General features: G+C 36.9%; 1 protein-coding gene across 1 annotated transcript; it reads right to left on the bottom strand.

The window, feature by feature from the left end:
* Positions 1 to 203: 203 nt before the first annotated feature.
* Positions 204 to 17,186, bottom strand: LOC107767324 (WD40 repeat-containing protein HOS15-like). The gene is made up of 14 exons (XM_016586291.2): positions 17,008 to 17,186; positions 13,395 to 13,540; positions 12,940 to 13,303; positions 12,697 to 12,791; positions 12,406 to 12,452; positions 11,095 to 11,245; positions 10,880 to 10,943; positions 9,720 to 9,878; positions 9,486 to 9,607; positions 8,980 to 9,054; positions 8,329 to 8,382; positions 8,151 to 8,224; positions 1,163 to 1,237; positions 204 to 824 (listed from the first exon to the last, which is right to left on the bottom strand). The coding sequence occupies exons 1-14, from the start codon at positions 17,066 to 17,068 to the stop codon at positions 605 to 607; spliced, it is 1,707 nt and encodes a 568-aa protein (XP_016441777.1). The 5' UTR covers positions 17,069 to 17,186; the 3' UTR covers positions 204 to 604.
* Positions 17,187 to 19,649: the final 2,463 nt, after the last annotated feature.

The raw sequence follows: 19,649 nt of genomic DNA, 5'->3' as shown, positions 1-19,649 counted from the left end.
TTGTGTATCAGTTTAATTTTTATGTTTCATGGATTCTAACTTGAATACAAAAGGACTTAATTAGAGGTAAGTTTTTATTATTTCAGTTTGTTTTCTTCATCATTGCTAATGTAAAGATATAATTCTGGGAAGTTGAATGCCATGAAAGGATAAAATCGCATGCATCAAATATTAGGGGAAAAAAAGAAACTAAAGCAAGATAGTTTTAGTCCCCGAATTATAATTTCCACATTATAATCCAGTATAACTTGTTCGCAAACCAATCCACCCTTAGGATTTTGGAATCAATTTCGAGCAAGGAATAACAAGGTGGCTACATTACATCTAATCAGAATATTTGCAGTTGCACAACCAAATGCTGCTGACTTACGACAGTATAATCACCGCCATGTCAATTTCGTTGCCAAAAGAATAGCGGAACAGTTATACTAGCAGCTACATCCTCAGTCTAGGTCAGTGCCATAATCCTATCTGCACTAATCTACAATGATTTCAAATACGTTTTGTTTGAGTTTCAATTCTGCATTTCTACAAGTGTCCTAGGCATAGTTTCTTCAGAAGATCCTACTTCGTTCCCAAGTCCTTGAAGGCTATTCCTCAACCTCTACATTCGAATATCAAGGACACAAACCACATTGTTTGCAAAACAAGCGGCAACCTTGTTGCCTTCCTTGTCCCAACACACTTCAAAAATACCGCCATCGCCATTGTAAGTTCTTACAATCTTGGCCTCCTTCACTGACCATATATTCAAGCATTTATCCAATGATCCACTTGCCAAGTACTCACCATTCGGACTAAATGCAACAGAGTAGACAGGATCCCTGGATTTAAAATGGAAGAGAAACCATTCAGTACAGAAAAAATGATTTAAAAGAAGTCTAACAAGACAACACAAAAAATTTTAAACATGCAAATGTAAAAAATTCATTTTCCCTCGTTCTCACTCCACTCCCACCCCCAGCAAAAAAGAAGAGGTATATAGGTGTTGATAGTTGGATTAAGCACAAGTAAACAAGCACCATAATGCTCTAGCCTATGATTTGACACTACCAATTTGTTCAAACAGTAATTGTTTCTGTTACGCTGTAATTTAATTAAGAGTGCCTTAATATTTCCCTGAGTGTCTTTCCAACTAGACATAATGAGTTCACATCCATACCTGTGGCCGTTCAAGCTGTGAAGAAGACGCCCTAGTTCAACATCCCATAGCTTCACAGTAGAGTCAAATGAAGCACTACACAAACAATAAAACGAAACCATAAGCTGAAAGAACTAAAAATAATGTACAATAAAAAAACGAAGAAGGGTCAAAAATACCTCTGAACTATTGAAAAAGGTCTAAAAATACCCTCCATCCACCTATTGGGCTAAAAACCCTCCATCCACCTTATGCCCTTTGACTGTTAGGTCAATGCTGAATTTAAAAAATATTTATTTAAATTCCACATGGCAACTTCTTATTGGTCGAAATTAAAACATCTAACCTATTAGAAAGACACACTAATATCTACCCGTTTTTCGAACTAACCCGCCCCAAACACTAATCTGACCCGAATAAAAAGTTCAAATAAAAAAAAGACGCCCCACTTCCATCTAACCATGGATTTACATGTGTTCACTTTCTTGATTAATCTCATGTAAAGCATTATCATCGAATAAAGGTTCATGAACAAATTAAACAAACAAGAAAAGCCTAGCATGAATGAGCCAATGATTTTCTTGATAATAATGTGGGGACGGAAAACTAGGGGTAGTCCAACAGTTTATGATATCTTCCAAGCAATCACTTTGAGATCTTTCTGTTATGTGAAAATGATTAAATTAAACTCATCTTGAATATACTGCAATTTGTGTCTATCATGTAAATAGAACTAGATGCCATAACAAGAAAAAGAAAACCATGTAGTAAATTTGCGTCTATATGTTCGCTGCAACTTCTATGGAGCTTTTGTTCCATAGAGTTTGATAGAAGTGGGCCCTCTCTTTTTTTGTTGAACTTTTTGTTCGGGTCAGGTTAGTGTTTGAAGCGCGTTAGTACGAAAAACTGGTATATGGGTGGGTCTTTCTAAAGAGTTAGATGTTTTAATTTTGTCCAATAAAAAGTTGCCATGTGAAATTTAAATAAATATTATTTTTAATTCAACATTAACCTAACGGTCAAAGGCATAAGTAAACCAAAAAGGTGGATGGAGGGTATTTTTAGCCCAATAGGTGGATGAAGAGTATTTTTAAACCTTTTCCAATAGTTTAGGAGCATTTTTAACCCTTTTCCTTAGAATCTTTTCTGGAATCAGCACACACAAAGAAGCCATTTGCTGGACGGTTAAGGTGGAATTGTCTCTCTCTGGATTATTTTTACTAAAAAGTGTAACATGAATAAATCTTATCTAACCGAAGAGAAGGCTTACCTGCACCGAGGCCCTAAGAATTTGCCAAGGGATAGTTGTTTCAAGTTCAAGGGAGGGGTAACCGAGATTTAAAATTATTCCATACCGGTTAGGACTTTGGGCACCAAATCAAGCAAGGGACTTGTGTTCAAACTTCTGTTCAGTAGTTAGTCATGTTTAGTGTCCCACATCCGGAAAAAGATACCTATTATTATGTAATTACTGTATATAAATAGGGTTGTATAACACTTTAATCAATATAATATTTTTGTCCCGTGCATTCTCACATAGTATCAGAGCAATCGTGAGAGATTTATCGTTGTGCATAAATTCCAGTGACTCCGGGAAGAGAAATCAGTCAACCGGAAGTCTTTTCCGGCAAACACAGGTCTGTCGCAACTAAAAATCCACTATTGGTCATAGATCAGCCTCCGGCGACCAACCCATAAAAAATCTCAGTCAGAAAACCCTTGCTCCCAAGCACCACCGGAAAAAAAATTCTGGCGAAGTTCCGACGCCACACGTGGAGCACCTTCCATCCATTTTTTTGGCGACGACTCTTCAGGACAGCTTGTTCCCCTTGCAATTCCGAACCTACCCATCCAATTTAAATCAAATTCCAACCACTTTTATATTTTTCCGGTGTGAACAATAATTTTCAGAAAAAATCTGCTTTTTCCTGTGCAACATTATAATAGCATTCATATCTGAAGCCTTTAACTCACAATCCGTTGGATCCAATGCATTGAATCCAATCAAGATGGTTTCTTTACCAGATTATATTGAGTTCCTTTAGTACAAAGCTACAGTAAACAGACATTTTTAGGGATAGCTTCCGTTGTTCAAACAGATAGTAGTGTGACTTGTGTCTCCCAATCTTCAACTTCTGAGTCTTGGGTCATTGATTCAGGTGCATCTGATCATATTTCTGGTAACAAATCTCTTTTCACTAGTATTTCATATTCTCAATCGCTTCCATCAGTCACAATGGTCAATGGGTCTCAAACCATGGCAATTGCAATAGGTCAAGCAAGCCCACTTCCTTCCTTACCTTTAGATTCAGTTCTTTATGTTCTTGGTAGTCCTTTTAATCTCATAGTCGTTAGTCGCTTAGCCAAATCACTTAAATCTGCTGTTTTATTTCTTGATGACCTTGTTTTTATACAGGAATGCAGTATGGGACGAATCATTGGTATCGGACGTGAATCAGATGGACTTTATTACCTTATCCTTGCAAAATCACATGGACTCACATCTTGTCTTCCTTCAATAACTTGTCACATTACTGAGTCACCAGATTTATTACATAAACGGTTGAGACATCTCAGTTTGTCAAAACTTCAGAAAATGGTACCTGGCTTATCTCACTTGTCCACTCTAGAGTGTGGGTCATGTCAGCTCGGTAAGCATACACGCTCCCATTTCCCTCGGCATCTTAATAATAGAACAGAGTCACCTTTTACTTTAGTCAATTCAGATGTTTGGGGTCCTAGTCGGGTCAGTTCTACCTTGGGATTCCGCTACTTTGTCAGTTTCATTGATGATTATCCAGGTGCACTTGGATATTTTTGATGAAAAATCGGTCTGAGTTGTTTTCTATTTTCCAAACCTTCCACGCTGAAATTCAAAATCAATTTGGGGTTTCTATCCGCACATTTCGTAGTGATAATGCCCTAAAGTATTTGTCTTCCCCATTTTAGCAGTTTATGAACTCTCACGGGATTATTCATCAAACATCCTGTCCGTACACATCTCAACAAAATGGGGTAGCTGAAAGAAAGAATAGACATCTTATTGAAATTGCTCGTACCCTACTCATACAATCTCATGCTCTGTTGCGTTTTTTGGGGGATGCAGTTCTTACATCTTGCTATCGTATTAATCATATGACATCTTCAGCTATCCAGAATCAAGCTCCATTCTCTGTCCTACTTCCCCACTTACCTTTGTTCTCTCTTCCACCCCGTGTCTTTGGAAGCACGTGTTTTGTTCATAACCTTACTCCAGGAAAAGATAAGTTAGCTCCTCGTGCTCTTAAGTGTGTATTTCTGGGTTACTCGAGAAAGCAAAAGGGGTATCGATGCTATACTCCTGACCTCCAGTGGTACCTTATGTTTGCTGATGTTACCTTCTTTGCAGGTTTTTTGAGAGCGAGAAGCGCAAAAAAGCGACAGGGGCTCACCTCGCTTCAAAAGCGAAGCGCACCCATCACTGAAGTGAAGCGCAATTCTTAAAAAACATAATGTAAATCTTGCAAAGACACAATATAAATAATCAAAAAGTTCAATTTATAAACTGAAATACACATAAAAATTAATAAATAAAGGCTAAAAATTATATAAAAATAATATATATATATATAAAATTAACTTTACAAACTGAAATACACATAAAAATTAATAAATAAAGGCTAAAATACTAATCAAATAAACTAAAATATAATACATATACGATAATTAACTTTATAAAGTGAAATACATATACAAATTAATTAATAAAGGCTAAAATACTAAACAAGTAGAAAAAAATGAGGAAAAAAATTTCGCACATGCCCTAGCTGTGAGCAGGTGCCTGGACGGGAACAAGATGAATAAAGAAGAAAGAAAAAAAGAAGAAGAAGAAAAGAAAGAAGACAGAAGAAAAATTACTTGGAGCTTCTCTGTTGAAGTCTTGAACCCTAGCAGCAATTGATTTTGAGAGAAATGGTCTTTACTTAGGTTAGGGGTCTGTTTTGTATAATAAAAAAAGCAGTCCTAAATTTTTTTTTTAAAAGAAAACTGACCCAAACTTTTTTTTTTCTTAAAACTGACCTCCTCCACCACAAAAGCGAGCGTTTTGTCGCTTCGTGCTTCTTCTACTGAAGCGAGCACTTCGTGTGGTCGCCTCGCCTCAGGCATGGACAACAAGGCATCGCTTCGCGTCGCTTCGTCACTTTTTAAAACGTTGCTTCTTTGAAACCCAAACATACTTCACAGGTCCAGGTAATCACTTAGATATTTCTGAGGTGCTACCAGTTTCATTTTTTGGAGATTCAGTCACTATCTCTCATTCATCTTCCTCTACAACTCCAGCTCCACCACCTACTGCTCCAGTTGCAGCTCCACCACCTACTGCTCCAGTTGCAGCTCCACCACCTATAGCTCTAGTTCAACCTTCTGCAGCTCCACCACTCTTGACTTATCATCGTCGTCCACATCCAGCATCAAGCCCAGGTGATTCACGTCCTGCATCAGATTCTGCACCTACTGCGGACTTGTCTCCTCTTAGTCAACCAATTGCACTCCGCAAAGGTGTACGATCCACTCTTAATCCTAATCTTCATTATGTCGGTTTAAGTTATCATCACCTCATTATGCTTTTATATCATCTTTGTCCATTGTTTCTATCCCAAAGTCTACAGGTGAGGCACTATCTCATCCAGGATGGCGACAGGCTATGATTGAGGAGATGTCTGCTTTGCATGCGAGTGGCACTTGGGAGTTTGTTCCTCTTCCTTCAGGTAAGTCTACTATTAGTTGTCGTTGGGTTTATGCGGTCAAAGTCGGTCCGGATGACCAAGTTGATCGTCTTAAGGCTCGTCTTGTTGCAAAAGGATACACTCAGATTTTTGGGCTTGATTATAGTTACACTTTCTCTCCCGTGGCTAAAGTAGGCATCTATTCGTCTCTTCTTGTCCATGGTTGTTATACGTCATTGGCCTCTTTATCAGTTAGACATTAAGAATGCTTTCCTCCACGGTGATCTTGAGGAAGAAGTTTATATGGAGCAACCACCTGGTTTTGTTGCTCAGGGGGAGTCTAGTGGTCTTGTATGCCGATTGCGCAGGTCACTATATGGTTTGAAACAGTCCTCTCGAGCTTGGTTTGGTAAGTTCATCACAGTTATTCAGGAGTTCGGCATGACTCGTAGTGAAGCTGATCACTCTGTGTTTTATCGGCATTCCGCTCCTTATCTGTGTATTTATCTGGTGGTTTATGTTGATAATATTGTTATTACTGGCAATGATCATGATGGTATTACTAATCTGAAGCAGCATCTCTTTCAGCACTTCCACACTAAGGATCTGGGCAGATTGAAGTATTTTCTAGGTATTGAGGTCGCTCAGTCTAGCTCAAGTATTGTTATTTCACATCGGAAGTATGCCTTAAACATTCTTGAGGAGACTGGAATGATGGGTTGTAGACCTGTTGACACTCCTATGGATCCGAATACTAAGCTTCTGCCTGGACAGGGGGAGCCTCTTAGAGATCCTACGAGATATAGGAGGTTGGTTGGCAAATTGAATTACCTTACAGTAACTAGATCTGACATTTCTTTTCCGGTGAGTGTTGTAAGTCAGTTTATGGATTCTCCCTATGATAGTCACTAGGATGCAGTTGTTCGCATTCTTCGGTATATAAAGTCAGCTCCAGGCAAAGGGTTAATGTTCGAGGATCGAGGCCACGAACAGATTGTTGGGTACACAGATGCTGATTGGGCAGGATCACCTTCTGATAGACGTTCTACGTCTGGATATTTTGTTCTTGTAAGAGGTAATTTGGTCTCTTGGAAGAGCAAGAAACAGAATGTAGTTGCTCGATCTAGCGCCGAAGCCGAATATCGGGCCATGGCTATGGCAACGTGTGAGCTAGTTTGGATCAAGCAGTTGCTCAAGGAGTTGAAGTTCGGAGAAATCAGCAAGATGGAATTGGTGTGTGATAATCAGGTTGCTCTTCATATTGCGTCAAATCCGGTATTCCATGAGAGGACTAAACACATTGAGATCGACTGTCACTTTGTCAGAGAAAAGATACTCTCAGGAGATATTGTTACAAAGTTTGTAAAGTCGAATGATCAGCTAGCAGATATTTTCACTAAGTCTCTTACTGGTTCTCGTATTAGTTACATCTGTAACAAGCTCGGTACATATGATTTATATGCACCTGCTTGAGGGGGAGTGTTAAGTAGTTAGTCATGTTTAGTGTCCCACATCGGGAAGTAGATACCTATTATTATGTAATTACTTTATATAAATAGGGTTGTACAACACTTTAATCAATATAATATTTTTCTCCCGTGCATTCTCACAACTTCCTTACTCGTCTAAAGGATTAAAACATGAATACATCTGACAAAATGTGCCTAGAAAATGTAACAAGCAGGCAACTAAATCCCCACCCCATATATAGCTATATTGTAACAAGTGAGATTGATGGAACTTGAAGCCTAAAGTGCAAAATAGAGCGGGGGCTGGAATAGCTTCTGATTACATCCCACTCCACAGATCACCTAAGGATAAAGGGTAAAACTGTTTCTCCTTCTGCTTCATTTCATATCATGGTTTTTTATTGAAAATGGAGTTCAAGAAACAGACTTTGATACATGAGCTAAGTGTATGTAACATACAAAGAGTACTCTTAGAATATAGTGGTTTTCAACATTCAGTATCATTCCTATAAGTGCATGCACAATCAAGGTAAAATGGGAATGCTAAGATTAAAGAGCTCCCAAATATGTAAAGGTGCCCGATATTTTCGGAAGGACCAAAGAGGAAATAGTGTCATATAAAATGGAACAGAGAGTATTTCCTAATAAATCAGTGAAAACAGTGTCTGACAGAATATAGAACCTTTATCACTTACCTATGAACAGTGGTCCAATATTAATCTGAAATCTAATCGAGTGAGAATCATGTGCTACGACCACATCTGACAGACAACTATAGTAGAAAGAATAATGTAATTTAAGAACATGTCCAGTAGCAATAGATAGAATAATTACCTTGCCAGCAACAACTGTTTATTCGGATTGCTTGTACCAGGGCCAGTTGGACTCCATCTGATGGTATATATCTCCTAAAAGTTAATAGTCAATAGCTGATATGTCTGATTTGATTAAATTTAAAAAAATAAAAAAAAGAGCAGACTTTTAGATGAAATCATTATGTTATATGTGATACTTTGCCATGTTCTCTGAAATCATGCAGGCAGCCATCCTGTTTCGTGCTCCATATCTGCACAGAAAAAAAGGATTATAGACCAAATTCATTTTATACAACACGATAAACACAATATCTTAGAAACAACATATTCGAAGTCCTAGCTCAAACAACATGAAGCTATAAATCAACTTTCTCTAATAGTTCTGTAATTATTTGAACTTCCTTGGCGTTACTGATTCAAGGTTTAGGAATCTAGGTAATGCAGATATTTTCACATTAAGGAGGTCAAATATGAAACTAAGAGCTCACAGCGTATCAACAGTAAATTCTGTATCTGCCAGACCTATTTAAGCTGATTTTGCTTGTGGAGAAACACTTGCAAATTCCACGACAAAAACATAAATAAGAGATTTTTTGATGAGTGAAAATAAAATGACAATCAATTACCAGAGGAAAAATACAAAAAGATGCATTAATATAATACGCAAATTAGAACCTAAATGAATAAGGATAATCAGCAAAGTCTAGATAACCAGAAGACCGTAAAATATAATAATATTCTGAATCATGTGGAGAAAAGGGAATTTAGCTGCTGTTTCTTTTTTCTTTTTTTTTTGGATATAATTTACCTGCTATTAGTTTAAAAGGACAAAATAAGTTAGGAATTACCTTAGCTGTGTTATCATCAGAACATGAAGCCAGCAAAAAACCTGAGGGGTCCCACTTGATAGCATTGACTTCACTCTGCAATGGCGAAGTCAACAACCATTTAAGAATATTGACACAGAATACATCAATGTTCCGATTAAACATCACACACTAAGCTTCAGTATTCAACTTACTTAAGTTTGCACAAACAGTTCAAACAGAAAAGAGAACAAAACATATAGAACTAGAATTGTTATAATAGAACCCAGAGAAGTTAACATTGATCAAAATGCAATGAGAATGATTCTTCTTTTATTTGATCAAACCAATTGTTTTGTGACCAGGGGAAGGACAAGAGAATTATTCAGCACATCATTTTGTTAAGCTGTAATAATCAGTGCATATACATCAAAGAGATAAAGAGAAAAAGTACACTAATCCAATTTAATCTTCTTGACAAGTTCCACCTTTTCAATAGCAACAAAATATTACGTAAGATTTTCCCACAAAAAGCAACTGGATCACACCTGATGTCCTGAGAAAGTTTTGACTGGTCGATTCTCTCCAATTTTACAGACGTGGATCACGTTATCAGTGGAGCAGGTTGCAAAAGAACTATTGTTTCGCCAATCAACATCAAGCGTGGGACCTGAATGGATTTATATAACAGTGAGAAAGCACACAAAAGAAACTCTATCCTTGCCAAGATATGGGGTAAAATATAAAAGCACAACTAAGACAGAACAAGTACAACAAAACACCTGAATGAAATTCAAATTGCTGTTTCCATTCGCCAGACATCACATCCCAAACAATGGCAGTTGTATCAACACTACCGCTAAGGAGATAATCACCTTTCTTGTTCCACTTCAAGGAGAAGATTGGCCCTCTATGTTTGTTTAGAGTACTAACCAATTCCCCTGGATGAAAAGTCAGTTTATAGGATGGAAATCAGTAAGAGAAAACCAGACATGACACTATAAGATGATAAAGGCGCCACGAACAGTAAAGCCACAGAAACCTAAACACAAGTAACATCATTGAGTAAATAGTCCAGTTTGATAACACGTGGATAACACGAGTAGTTAAACAACTGCAAGGCTGAATAATTTGCTAATTAGTGAAAAGGCTAAAGCCATGAGATTCTGTAGAAAACAATGGAAAGGATTGTACATTCTTCAATCGTTTCAACGGGGTAAAGTACAAATGTCAGGAATGGATCACATATCAAGTTTGAGCATCAACCACTTGTCTTAGAAGTTTTCGAATTTACAGATGCTTATTTCAACAGACATGCAAATTCTTGTTGTGGTGTAAAGTAAGTTAAAAATACCATTCAGTGACAGATGAGCTTACTCAAGATTGAGAACTAACATCTCAAAGAGTACACCATAGTGGCTGCCATAGGTCAGAGGCAACCATACCTGGAACTTATTTTACAATTATCCCTTCAAGTTCTCTTTAAAAGCTTGAGAGAAGGTTATTGGAACAAAGAAGTCAATAATGAACCAAGAGTACCCTAACAGATTTATGGACTTTGAAAACCTTAACCCATTGTCCTCCCAAAGAAGAATCTTTCCCAGCCTTCCTCATAGCTACATATGAAGACCGGTAAGACTTCCCTCTACAAAAGGAAGCTAAAGAAAGAAAACTGAAAATATTAATTAAATGCATTTGAGTACAGTTATCTTATGGGTCTACTGATCCTCTATAGCAAAAAGCTAATCATTTCCCAACAAGGGCATGGGTTGCTTCTTGGTGCCTTTTAGTTTCCATTAGTTAACCAGAACATGAATAGTGTTGCCGTATTATGAAATAATCCAAAGATCAAACTTAAGCAAACACATTCCCATAACCATCTTTTCAATGGACAATTGATACATTCAATCTTCACATCCAGTTTTCCTTCCATGCCCCTTACCAGCTCGGTTCCAGATTCTGGCTTGGCCATCATAAGAACCTGTTGCAAGCAGGGTACCCTCGCCCTACACAAGAAGAAGTCAAAAATACAAGATCATATAATAACAAGTAAATCAAGTTGGTAACCCATAAGCAATGAGTCTAATTTCAGAAAGTCCACCAGAAAAGTATAGAAGACAATGAGAGTCAGCTTAAAACAAGCAACAGAAAACTCACATTCCAATCAAGTGTTGTGACATCCTTGCTTTTCTCATTTGCTTGACTTTTGAAATGCTTCAAAACCACAACATTTGGATGCGCGCTTGGGATTGTAGAATTACATGGACCATCTCCAATGGTCCAAATTCTAGCAGTAGAGTCTCCAGACCTAAATTTGATATTACACAAGCTTAGCTATAAGTGGTTCCTCAGAAGAGTCCAAAACTACTCTCAACATTTTTACTAAAGAAATACCACTTCATAGAATTTGACCTTTTAGAGCATATCAGAAAGTAGGGGCTTCGGGCAACAGATGCACCCAACTTTTAAAAACAAACCGGTAATCAAAAGCCTAGGTGTCATTATAATAAACCTATTTAACCACATGCTATTATCACCAGATCACTGATCAATATTCCAGTAATAAGAGTAGACACTGAACCTGACAAAGCGAATTACTCTAGTTGATAAAGACATATCATTGACAAGATTTTCCAATTCGTTGGAGAGAACTAATTTGGAATATGATTCTAGTAAAGCCTTCCCGAGAGAAAGTCACATGACCAAATATATGCTAATTGAGGAGCCAAACTGGAAAAATGGTTTGTCTTTGCAAATATTTAACAAGCTTAGTAGAGCACAGTCCACTAATCTGTGTAGAAAATGGTAAATTTCATCTTTGCATGAACTACTTGGTAATTATATTATCAAAAATAAGACTTTGTGACCCAACAAGACTGGTAGAAGTCTTTATCCTTTCACATATTAGAGAATCCATAAATTCTCGGTCAAGTATCTCCACACTTCAGCAGAATAGTTCTTGTTAATTTTTTTTTTTTTGCGTTCATCTTCCTTTTTCTGGGGTGTGGTGTCTTCTTTTCCGTACATATTCCTTGAAGGTTAATCTGCTTTCATAGAATGAGAATCTCCTTTTGTCTATCACATTTCCATAAGAAAAGAAAATGGAGTATACGGGAACATCTAGTGCATAAATGTTACTATGTCTAAAGCATTCCGAAGAGGACATCAGAGATTGCGCAGAGGATTTTTAAGATGAACTAAATATTAAAGAACAAATTGATGTTGCAAGAGAACAAGAAGCAGAAATTTGTAAATAAAACTATCATGATTATTTTGAAGTACAGTGCTTATGATGATTACTTCCAAAGTCGTAAATCACAATAGAAATCCTTCTCAAAAAAAAAAATCACAAAAGAATTAAAAACAGCAGTATGAAAAATGAACATGACTTGATTCATAACAAGAGCACCAAAAGAAAGATATGGTACTATTCATTTCAAAAAAGAAAGAAATGGTACTAATGCTTACCCAGATGCAAGAAGTGACCCTTCTGGACTCCAAGCACAAACAAAAACCTGGCATGAGCTTAGAAACAAGAGAAAATTGTTATGTTAATATATGAATTATGAAGACAGCCTCTCTACCTCGGCAGGTAGGAGGGTAAGGTCTGCGTACACACCACCCTCCCCAGACCCCACTTGTGGGATTACACTGGGTATGTTGTTGTTGTTGAAGACAGAAAAACAGAAATATATATACAGGATCACCAATTGAGAAATCATGGGGGACTAGAAGAACTTTATAGACGTGCAGCCAAACCTCAGAGGTATGCCCTTCCAAAACCACTACGTCACAACTTGGAATTTCACATGGTAAGGAGGTTGAGCTTGTGCAGATCTCCATAGGCTCCAAATCTATTTTGCAATTCAACAAGAAAAAACTTCAGAGTGGCAAAGACTATCAAAGAGAAGAGCAAAGTATCAGATGTAGAAATCTATCAATATATCCTGCATCTATAATGCTCGTAAGAATAGCAAGTTAGCTGAAATGCGAATGTATTACCTCCAGCTTTTCCATTTTCTTCACATCTGGTAGTCTCTTTTTCTCCACTCCGTTTCAAATCCATAAGATCCTTGCGTGGTTTTTCTTTTTCTTTGCGCTTTTCTTTCTCCTTATTCTTTTCAATCCTTTCTCTATCCCGTTCTCGCTCTTTTTCCCTCTGTTGTTTTTCCCTCTCTCTTTCTTTTATAGGTTCTTGTTCATGGTCCCTCACATGGTCAGCATTCACCTTGTCCTTCCCCCTAGGTTTATCTTTCTGAAGCTTTTCCTTTTTCTCTTTTATTATTTTTTGCAGCTCGTACACATCCTTTGTAATGAGATCCAAAGGTTGTAGAAACTGGAAGTCTTCGTCCATGTCGGAATCATCCTGCATCCCATAGTTATAATTGGCTAGTTCAGAGTTCTCAAAAGAGCTCAACTACAGACCCAAAATCAGAATATCAAAATTTTTGCATTACATTGCTCAAATTTGCTTCCAGTTCAAGATACTGAATACCCTTTTGCACAAAGGTAACAAGAGCACCTGGAGGGACCAGATTTGCATCTATTGTGCTCTTATTCATCCCCCCCTCGTATCCTAAAGCAAAGGCTGAGTGTGAGAATCCTGAAAAAGATATCAGTAAACCAGTGACTGATTAGATTGCTTTTCTAGGATTCGATCTTGGACTAGTCCATCAGGATGAAGGTCAAGGCATAAGCCTATTAGCTAAGCAAATTCAATGAAGCAACAACTGGTACCACAAAGAACAGCTATAAACTGGAGAGTCTTGATCAACTTGGAAGATCATTTAAAGTAAGTGCAATTACTGAAATTTCATCTGTTCAATCAAGTAAGGGAAGCTGAATGGATTTTGTAACTGTTTCAATCTTATTATTATCCATTTTCTTTTTTGTCTGAATACTCAGGAGCTAAGACCGTTCCAATGCCCCCATCAGCCATGCATAAACTAAACCAATAATTGAAATAAGTATGACAATGAATGCTTCAACCTCCCCCTCCCCCCACCTTTTATAGATAAGAAAGCTCGTGAGACTGAAAGATAATTGTTTGTCATCCAGAAAAAAAGAAAGCAATATGCGCTTCAACTAAATTGAAATAGAAAGCACATGAAATGAACACCTGACAGTCCTATCACCTTAATGACTTCACCATAGCAAGATATGCACATCCTAGATTACAGAAGTAGTGAAGTAAGGACATGTAAACTCAATGAAATTAAATCAGAAGCATTTGAGGAAGACGCTCATTTTTTATAGTGCATCCTCCATTTGCGCTCTTTTAGTAGTTCTGGTGGAAATAACAGCTCCTCACAAACAGTCCAAAAAAGGAGGAGAGATCCAACAAAGTGAAGGCATATCAGATATCACCAGATCAATTGCCAGAGTAGTATTTCATATGCAAGTTATTTGCCTCTAAATAGAACATGACGAATTGCAGAGGGTACTGTAATATGTTGGTGCTGAAGCTCAAAGCTAGATAGTACCTCTAAATAGAATATCACAACTAGCAGAGGGTGCTGTAGAGTGTAGTCTGTTAATGCTGAAGTCAAAGCTAGAGAGGCCTCATATGTGCTTAAAGAAATACTGATAGATCAAACGAAAAGATCTCATCTTGGTTTGCTCTTTAAAATAATCCATCCTCAAGTACTTAACAGGATGCAATGCCACTTGTGTGGTTATGCAGGAATCGGCATTTCATGAATTAAAACTGTCACCGGAAATTTATGCAATGCCACTTGTGTGGTTATGCAGGAATCGGCATTTCATGAATTAACTTTTTTTTATAAGTGTCGCTGGAAATATAACGTCTAGATAGGTCAGACATATCCTTCCTAGATGTATTGGTGCCAGGGGAAATTCTGATCCATTTCAACCCCCAAGAAATTCAAAGATAAGCTGGAAAGGTAGAACTCATTACCAAAACTTCAGCCTCAGTTCACTGCACCAGTTTATAGCTAATATCAACCACAATTGTGAATGCCCAACATAGCCACTTTTAGCCTCTAACTTTAGCCACTTCATCTACCTTCCTCCCATACATATGCAACTTGACAAATACTGTTTCAAATTTATACAGCCACATATAGTTTTGGTCCAAAAAAATAAGATGTTAAAATGACAAAAGGGACAAAAGCATGTGACTTGCACTTGCGTGATGTGGAAATGGAAACAAAAACAGGTTTTCTGCACTTTCTCAAACCCCATCTAACCCCGACACACACACACACACACATATATATATGAGAGAGAGAGAGAAAGATCCTTCCTTGCCAAAAGCTTCTTTCTGGCAAAATAGTGAAATTACCGGTCCCTATTTTCAAACTATTTCCAATTGTGAATAGAGGATAAAGCTTCCAAGGATGTAGAATACTAAGTGCATAACATCCATCTTTCATGCCCAGCCGAACCCTTTTCTAGTGCAAATATCCACCAAGGTCACAGCCCCTCAAGATCTCGAAGCTTCCTGCATAAAGCTTCTTCTCTTCCTATCAACCCCCCACCCCCCACCCACCCCAGCCCCAACCCAAAATAACTGTGCATCCATTAGTCCCAGTTTACTGGACTTACCACTCAGTTATTGCCCAAGAAATGAGTGAGATTAACCAATATAGATGTTCAGAAGGAATGAAATTCTTCTCAAACATATGTATGAACTAAGTAGCCCATATGGAAGAACAGCTACAGTTAGTAAGCTGGAGTTTGGCAACGACAAAGCAAATGACTCATTTTGCATTTTGGAATTTTCCTTGAATGAAGGTACTTTTAAGGCAATTGGCATTTGTAAGTTTCATAACTATTTCTGTCAACCTGTATCTAGTTAATTTATTTGAAGGTTTAGTTCATACTTCTTTTGTGATTTTGGGTGGGCACAACACTTGAAGGTACCTGTTTCTCATCACTGTTAAGAAATGAGAAAACAGTTACCTTCTCTGGGTTTTTCGCACTTTAGTTGTATTCCTTTTAATGTGTATGGTTATATACTGCTGTTGATTGTTGGTTGGGCAGTGAGGAGTCAGGAAGAAGTCTAGCTGAAGGAGATAGAAAGTACGGTGGTCGGTGAGGATTGCGTTTCTCTTAAAATTTGGATAAGAGATGACAAACACATGCCACATGCTTTTTTTCTATCAGTAGCACAGCAACCGGACATGCCACATGCTTTTTTCTCAATGTTTAAACGTAACAACTACTTCTGAGACAAAAGTGTTTGGGGATCGAGAGGCATGAGACTAATCTCTCTCAAGTTGTATTGAGGGACAACGGCAGAATAGGCAACAAATGTTCCAGACTGAATATGTCTTCTTTTCTCCTAAATGGTATAGTAAGCATGGCTACACTTAAAGCCCTAGGAATTGTTGCATTTTATTCTTTCCGCTTTTACTATCACAAGAAGAATTCAAGTGTGCTAGCTCCCAACGGGCCCAACCTCTCTCCTCCTAGAGGAATTCTCAAATTTTAATAGCCCAAATATAATACTCTATCCGTCCTATGTTGTTTGACACTATTTTCTTTTTAGAACGTCCCAGATTACTTGACAGTATTGTATTTCTATAAAACTTTCACAAATTTGAAAATTCAAATTCACTAAACTATTCAACCAAAATAATTTTTCAGCTATTATTTTAATATTTTCTTCTACTATCACTATAATATATACGCCAAATTAGCATCTTAACCTCTGTCTCTAGTCAAACAACCATCACATATAATGGAACGGAGAGTAGTATTCTTTAATAATCAACAATTTGATTTTCTTATTTAAATAACGAGACTAGCCAATAACTCTTTTTACCAGCCGTAATGCAAATTGTCCGAGTGGTCCTAGCCACTACTAGATGAAGTCAATTTTATTCTCGACAATAATTATGCCCTAGGAATAGTTACAAAATTAAAATCGTCCATGTAAGAAAGTGAAGATAATATAAGAAAAAATCGAGATCTAATTAAAACAAGAAGTTAACAACAGAAACGCAAAATCAAATTCTCCAAATAAAACTCTAATAAACATGTCAAGAGCTATGAATAATATAAATTGAGATTAACAATAGTTAATTGAACCCTAAAATGAAGTACCTGATTCATGGAGGTATCGGAAAACGAGGTAGTTTAACTCCGCGGAGGTTATAGAGATCATTGTTGTGATTCGCCGTCGGCGTAAACAGACATATAGGCTACTCTGGGAGAGTGTAGAGAGAAAAAAATGGGAAGAGGGAAATGGTAATAGAATGACGTTAGAATTATAAATGTTTCGTTCCAAAAGGCATTTTGAATCAGGTGTCTAAAATACGCTCCATATATAATAGTAGTAGCCTACTTGGTAAATGAGGTTATTTTGGGAAATATTTTTTTTAAGTGTTTTTTTCAATAAAAATTTGGTGAAAAGCACTTTGTGTTTTACTAATTAATTTAAAAAGTAATTTTAAGCAGCAATTAGTATTTGGTCAAACTTTTAAAAAGTGCTTCTAAGAGCTCGTTTGGCCAAACTGCCAAAATCTGCTTATTTTGAAAAGTATTTTTTTTCAGAAGTACTTTTTTAAAAGTACTTTTGAAAAAAAACTATTTGTGTTTGGCCAATTCATTTAAGAAGTACTTTTTACAATATTTGGTAAATAAATTGTGTTTGGCCAATTTTCTAAAAAGTGCTTTTGAGTGTCAAATTACTAAAAAGGATAGTACCAAGGTCTTATAATTTTTTAAATAGAAAAATAAACTTAAATATTTATCGTAACAAACTTTTATTATTGTTTTATTTTATTTGATTAAAATATAAAGCATAAAGTAAACAAACATATTAAAGAATTAAATCAATTTTATATATAGTATAATTATACCAAAGCATATGATATTATCTAGTATAATTACGTATTGTTATATGATGATTTGAATACTTAAAATAACATCATTCAGTATAAATTAGAAGTCTATCCACGAATTACAATATATTGATAATCCATCATAAAATAATAAGTAAAGTCACTCACACATGATAATATTTTTGTGATGACCCGAAAGGTCATCTCTTGTTTTAGAAGTCAAATCTACGTCCTGAGGCCTTGTAAACCTCCTTTTATCTCTCCTCGAATTGCGTGTGCAATCCGGCGTACATCCGGAAAGCCCTTATGTGGAAATTTGAGAAAAATTCTAAGTTTTACCTTTAAAATAGAATTAAGTTGACTTCAGTCAACAATTGGGTAAACGGACCCGGTCCCATATTCCGACAGTCACGTAGGATCTGTAGTAAAATATGGGACTTGAGGGTATGCCCGGAATATAATTCCGAGATCCCTAGTCCGAGAAAAGAGTTTTTAAAGAAAATTATTTGCTGAAAAATATAAAGACTTTCGGAAATGAAATGATGTGTGTTTTTTATGGTATCAGACCCGTATTTTAGTTCCGGATCCCGGTACAGGTTTAAAATAATATTTAAGTCGAATCTGTGAAATTTGGTAAGAATCGGAGTTGATTTGATATAAATCGGACCTTAGGTTGAGAAAATGAAAATTGTGAACTATCTTATTAATTTCATGAATTTGAGGTTAAATTCGTAGTTGTTGATGTTATTTAGATGATTTGATCGCACGAGCAAGTCCGTATGATGTTTTTAAACTTGCATGCATGTTTGGTTTGGAGCCCCGAGGGCTCGGGTGAGTTTTGGATAGGCCGTTGAGTGAGTTTGGACTTAGAGAAAATTGTTGTTGCAGCTGGTATGTGTTGCAGGCTCTGATCTCGCAGTTGCGAGGTCAGACTTCGCAATTGCGAGCCCAACAGGCTTGGCAGTTGCGAGGGCTTGATCGCATTTGCGAAGAAAGCCCATGTTTGCTTTGTTCGCATTTGTGAACTTTCCTTCGCAATTGCGAAGCCATCATGGAGGGGCAGTCATCGCAATTGCGAAAGGAGCAGACATGCAACAGGTTCGCAATTGCGAAGCCTGTCTCACATTTGCGAGCTTCACAATTGCGAAGCTCCTGTCGCAATTGCGACATCTGCACCTGAACAAAACATCATTTGGACGGGATTTCAACTCCATTCTTCAAAATTTCGAACCCTAAGCATCCCTAGGCGATTTTTCAAAGATTCAAACTTCTTCAAATCAAAAGTAAGTGATTTCTAACTCATCTTATTCAATGTAATTCATCTTTTTACATAATTTCATTTCAAAATCTAGGGTTTTTCATGGGAAGTTAGGTGTTTTTGGGTAGAAGTTAGGATTTTCGAATTTTGGGGATGTGGACCTCAAATTGAGGTCTGATTTTAAAACTAATTTGCATACTTGAGTTCGTGGGTGAATTAGTGATCGGGTTTTGGTTCGAACTTCGGGTTTTGACAAAGAAGGTCTGAGGTCGATTTTTGACTTTTTGGAGAAAATATTGGAAAATCTATTTTCATGCATTACGATTGGTTTATTTAGCATTTATTAATGTTATTAAGTAAATTATGACTAGATACAAGCAGATTGGAAGTGGAACTGAGAGGTAATGTGATAATTGAGGCTTAATCTTGTCCGTAGAATTGAGGTAAGTGTTTGGTCTAACCTTAGCTTGAGGGAATAGGAGTTGTGGTCTTATTTTCTATGTATTAGTATTGAGTACGACGTATAGGTGTGGTGACGAGTATCTATACGTTGGTGTCAAGCATGCCCGTGAGTCTTATACCATAATTGTTATGACTCTATTATGCATTGCTCATGCTTAAATTAATAATTATCAATGTTGAAC

The sequence above is a fragment of the Nicotiana tabacum genome, chromosome 20 (genome assembly GCF_000715075.1).
Source record: "Nicotiana tabacum cultivar K326 chromosome 20, ASM71507v2, whole genome shotgun sequence".
Classification (NCBI taxonomy): Eukaryota; Viridiplantae; Streptophyta; class Magnoliopsida; order Solanales; family Solanaceae; genus Nicotiana; species Nicotiana tabacum.
Note: the sequence above shows the minus strand (reverse complement) of the source record. Positions and strands in the feature narration are given on the sequence as shown.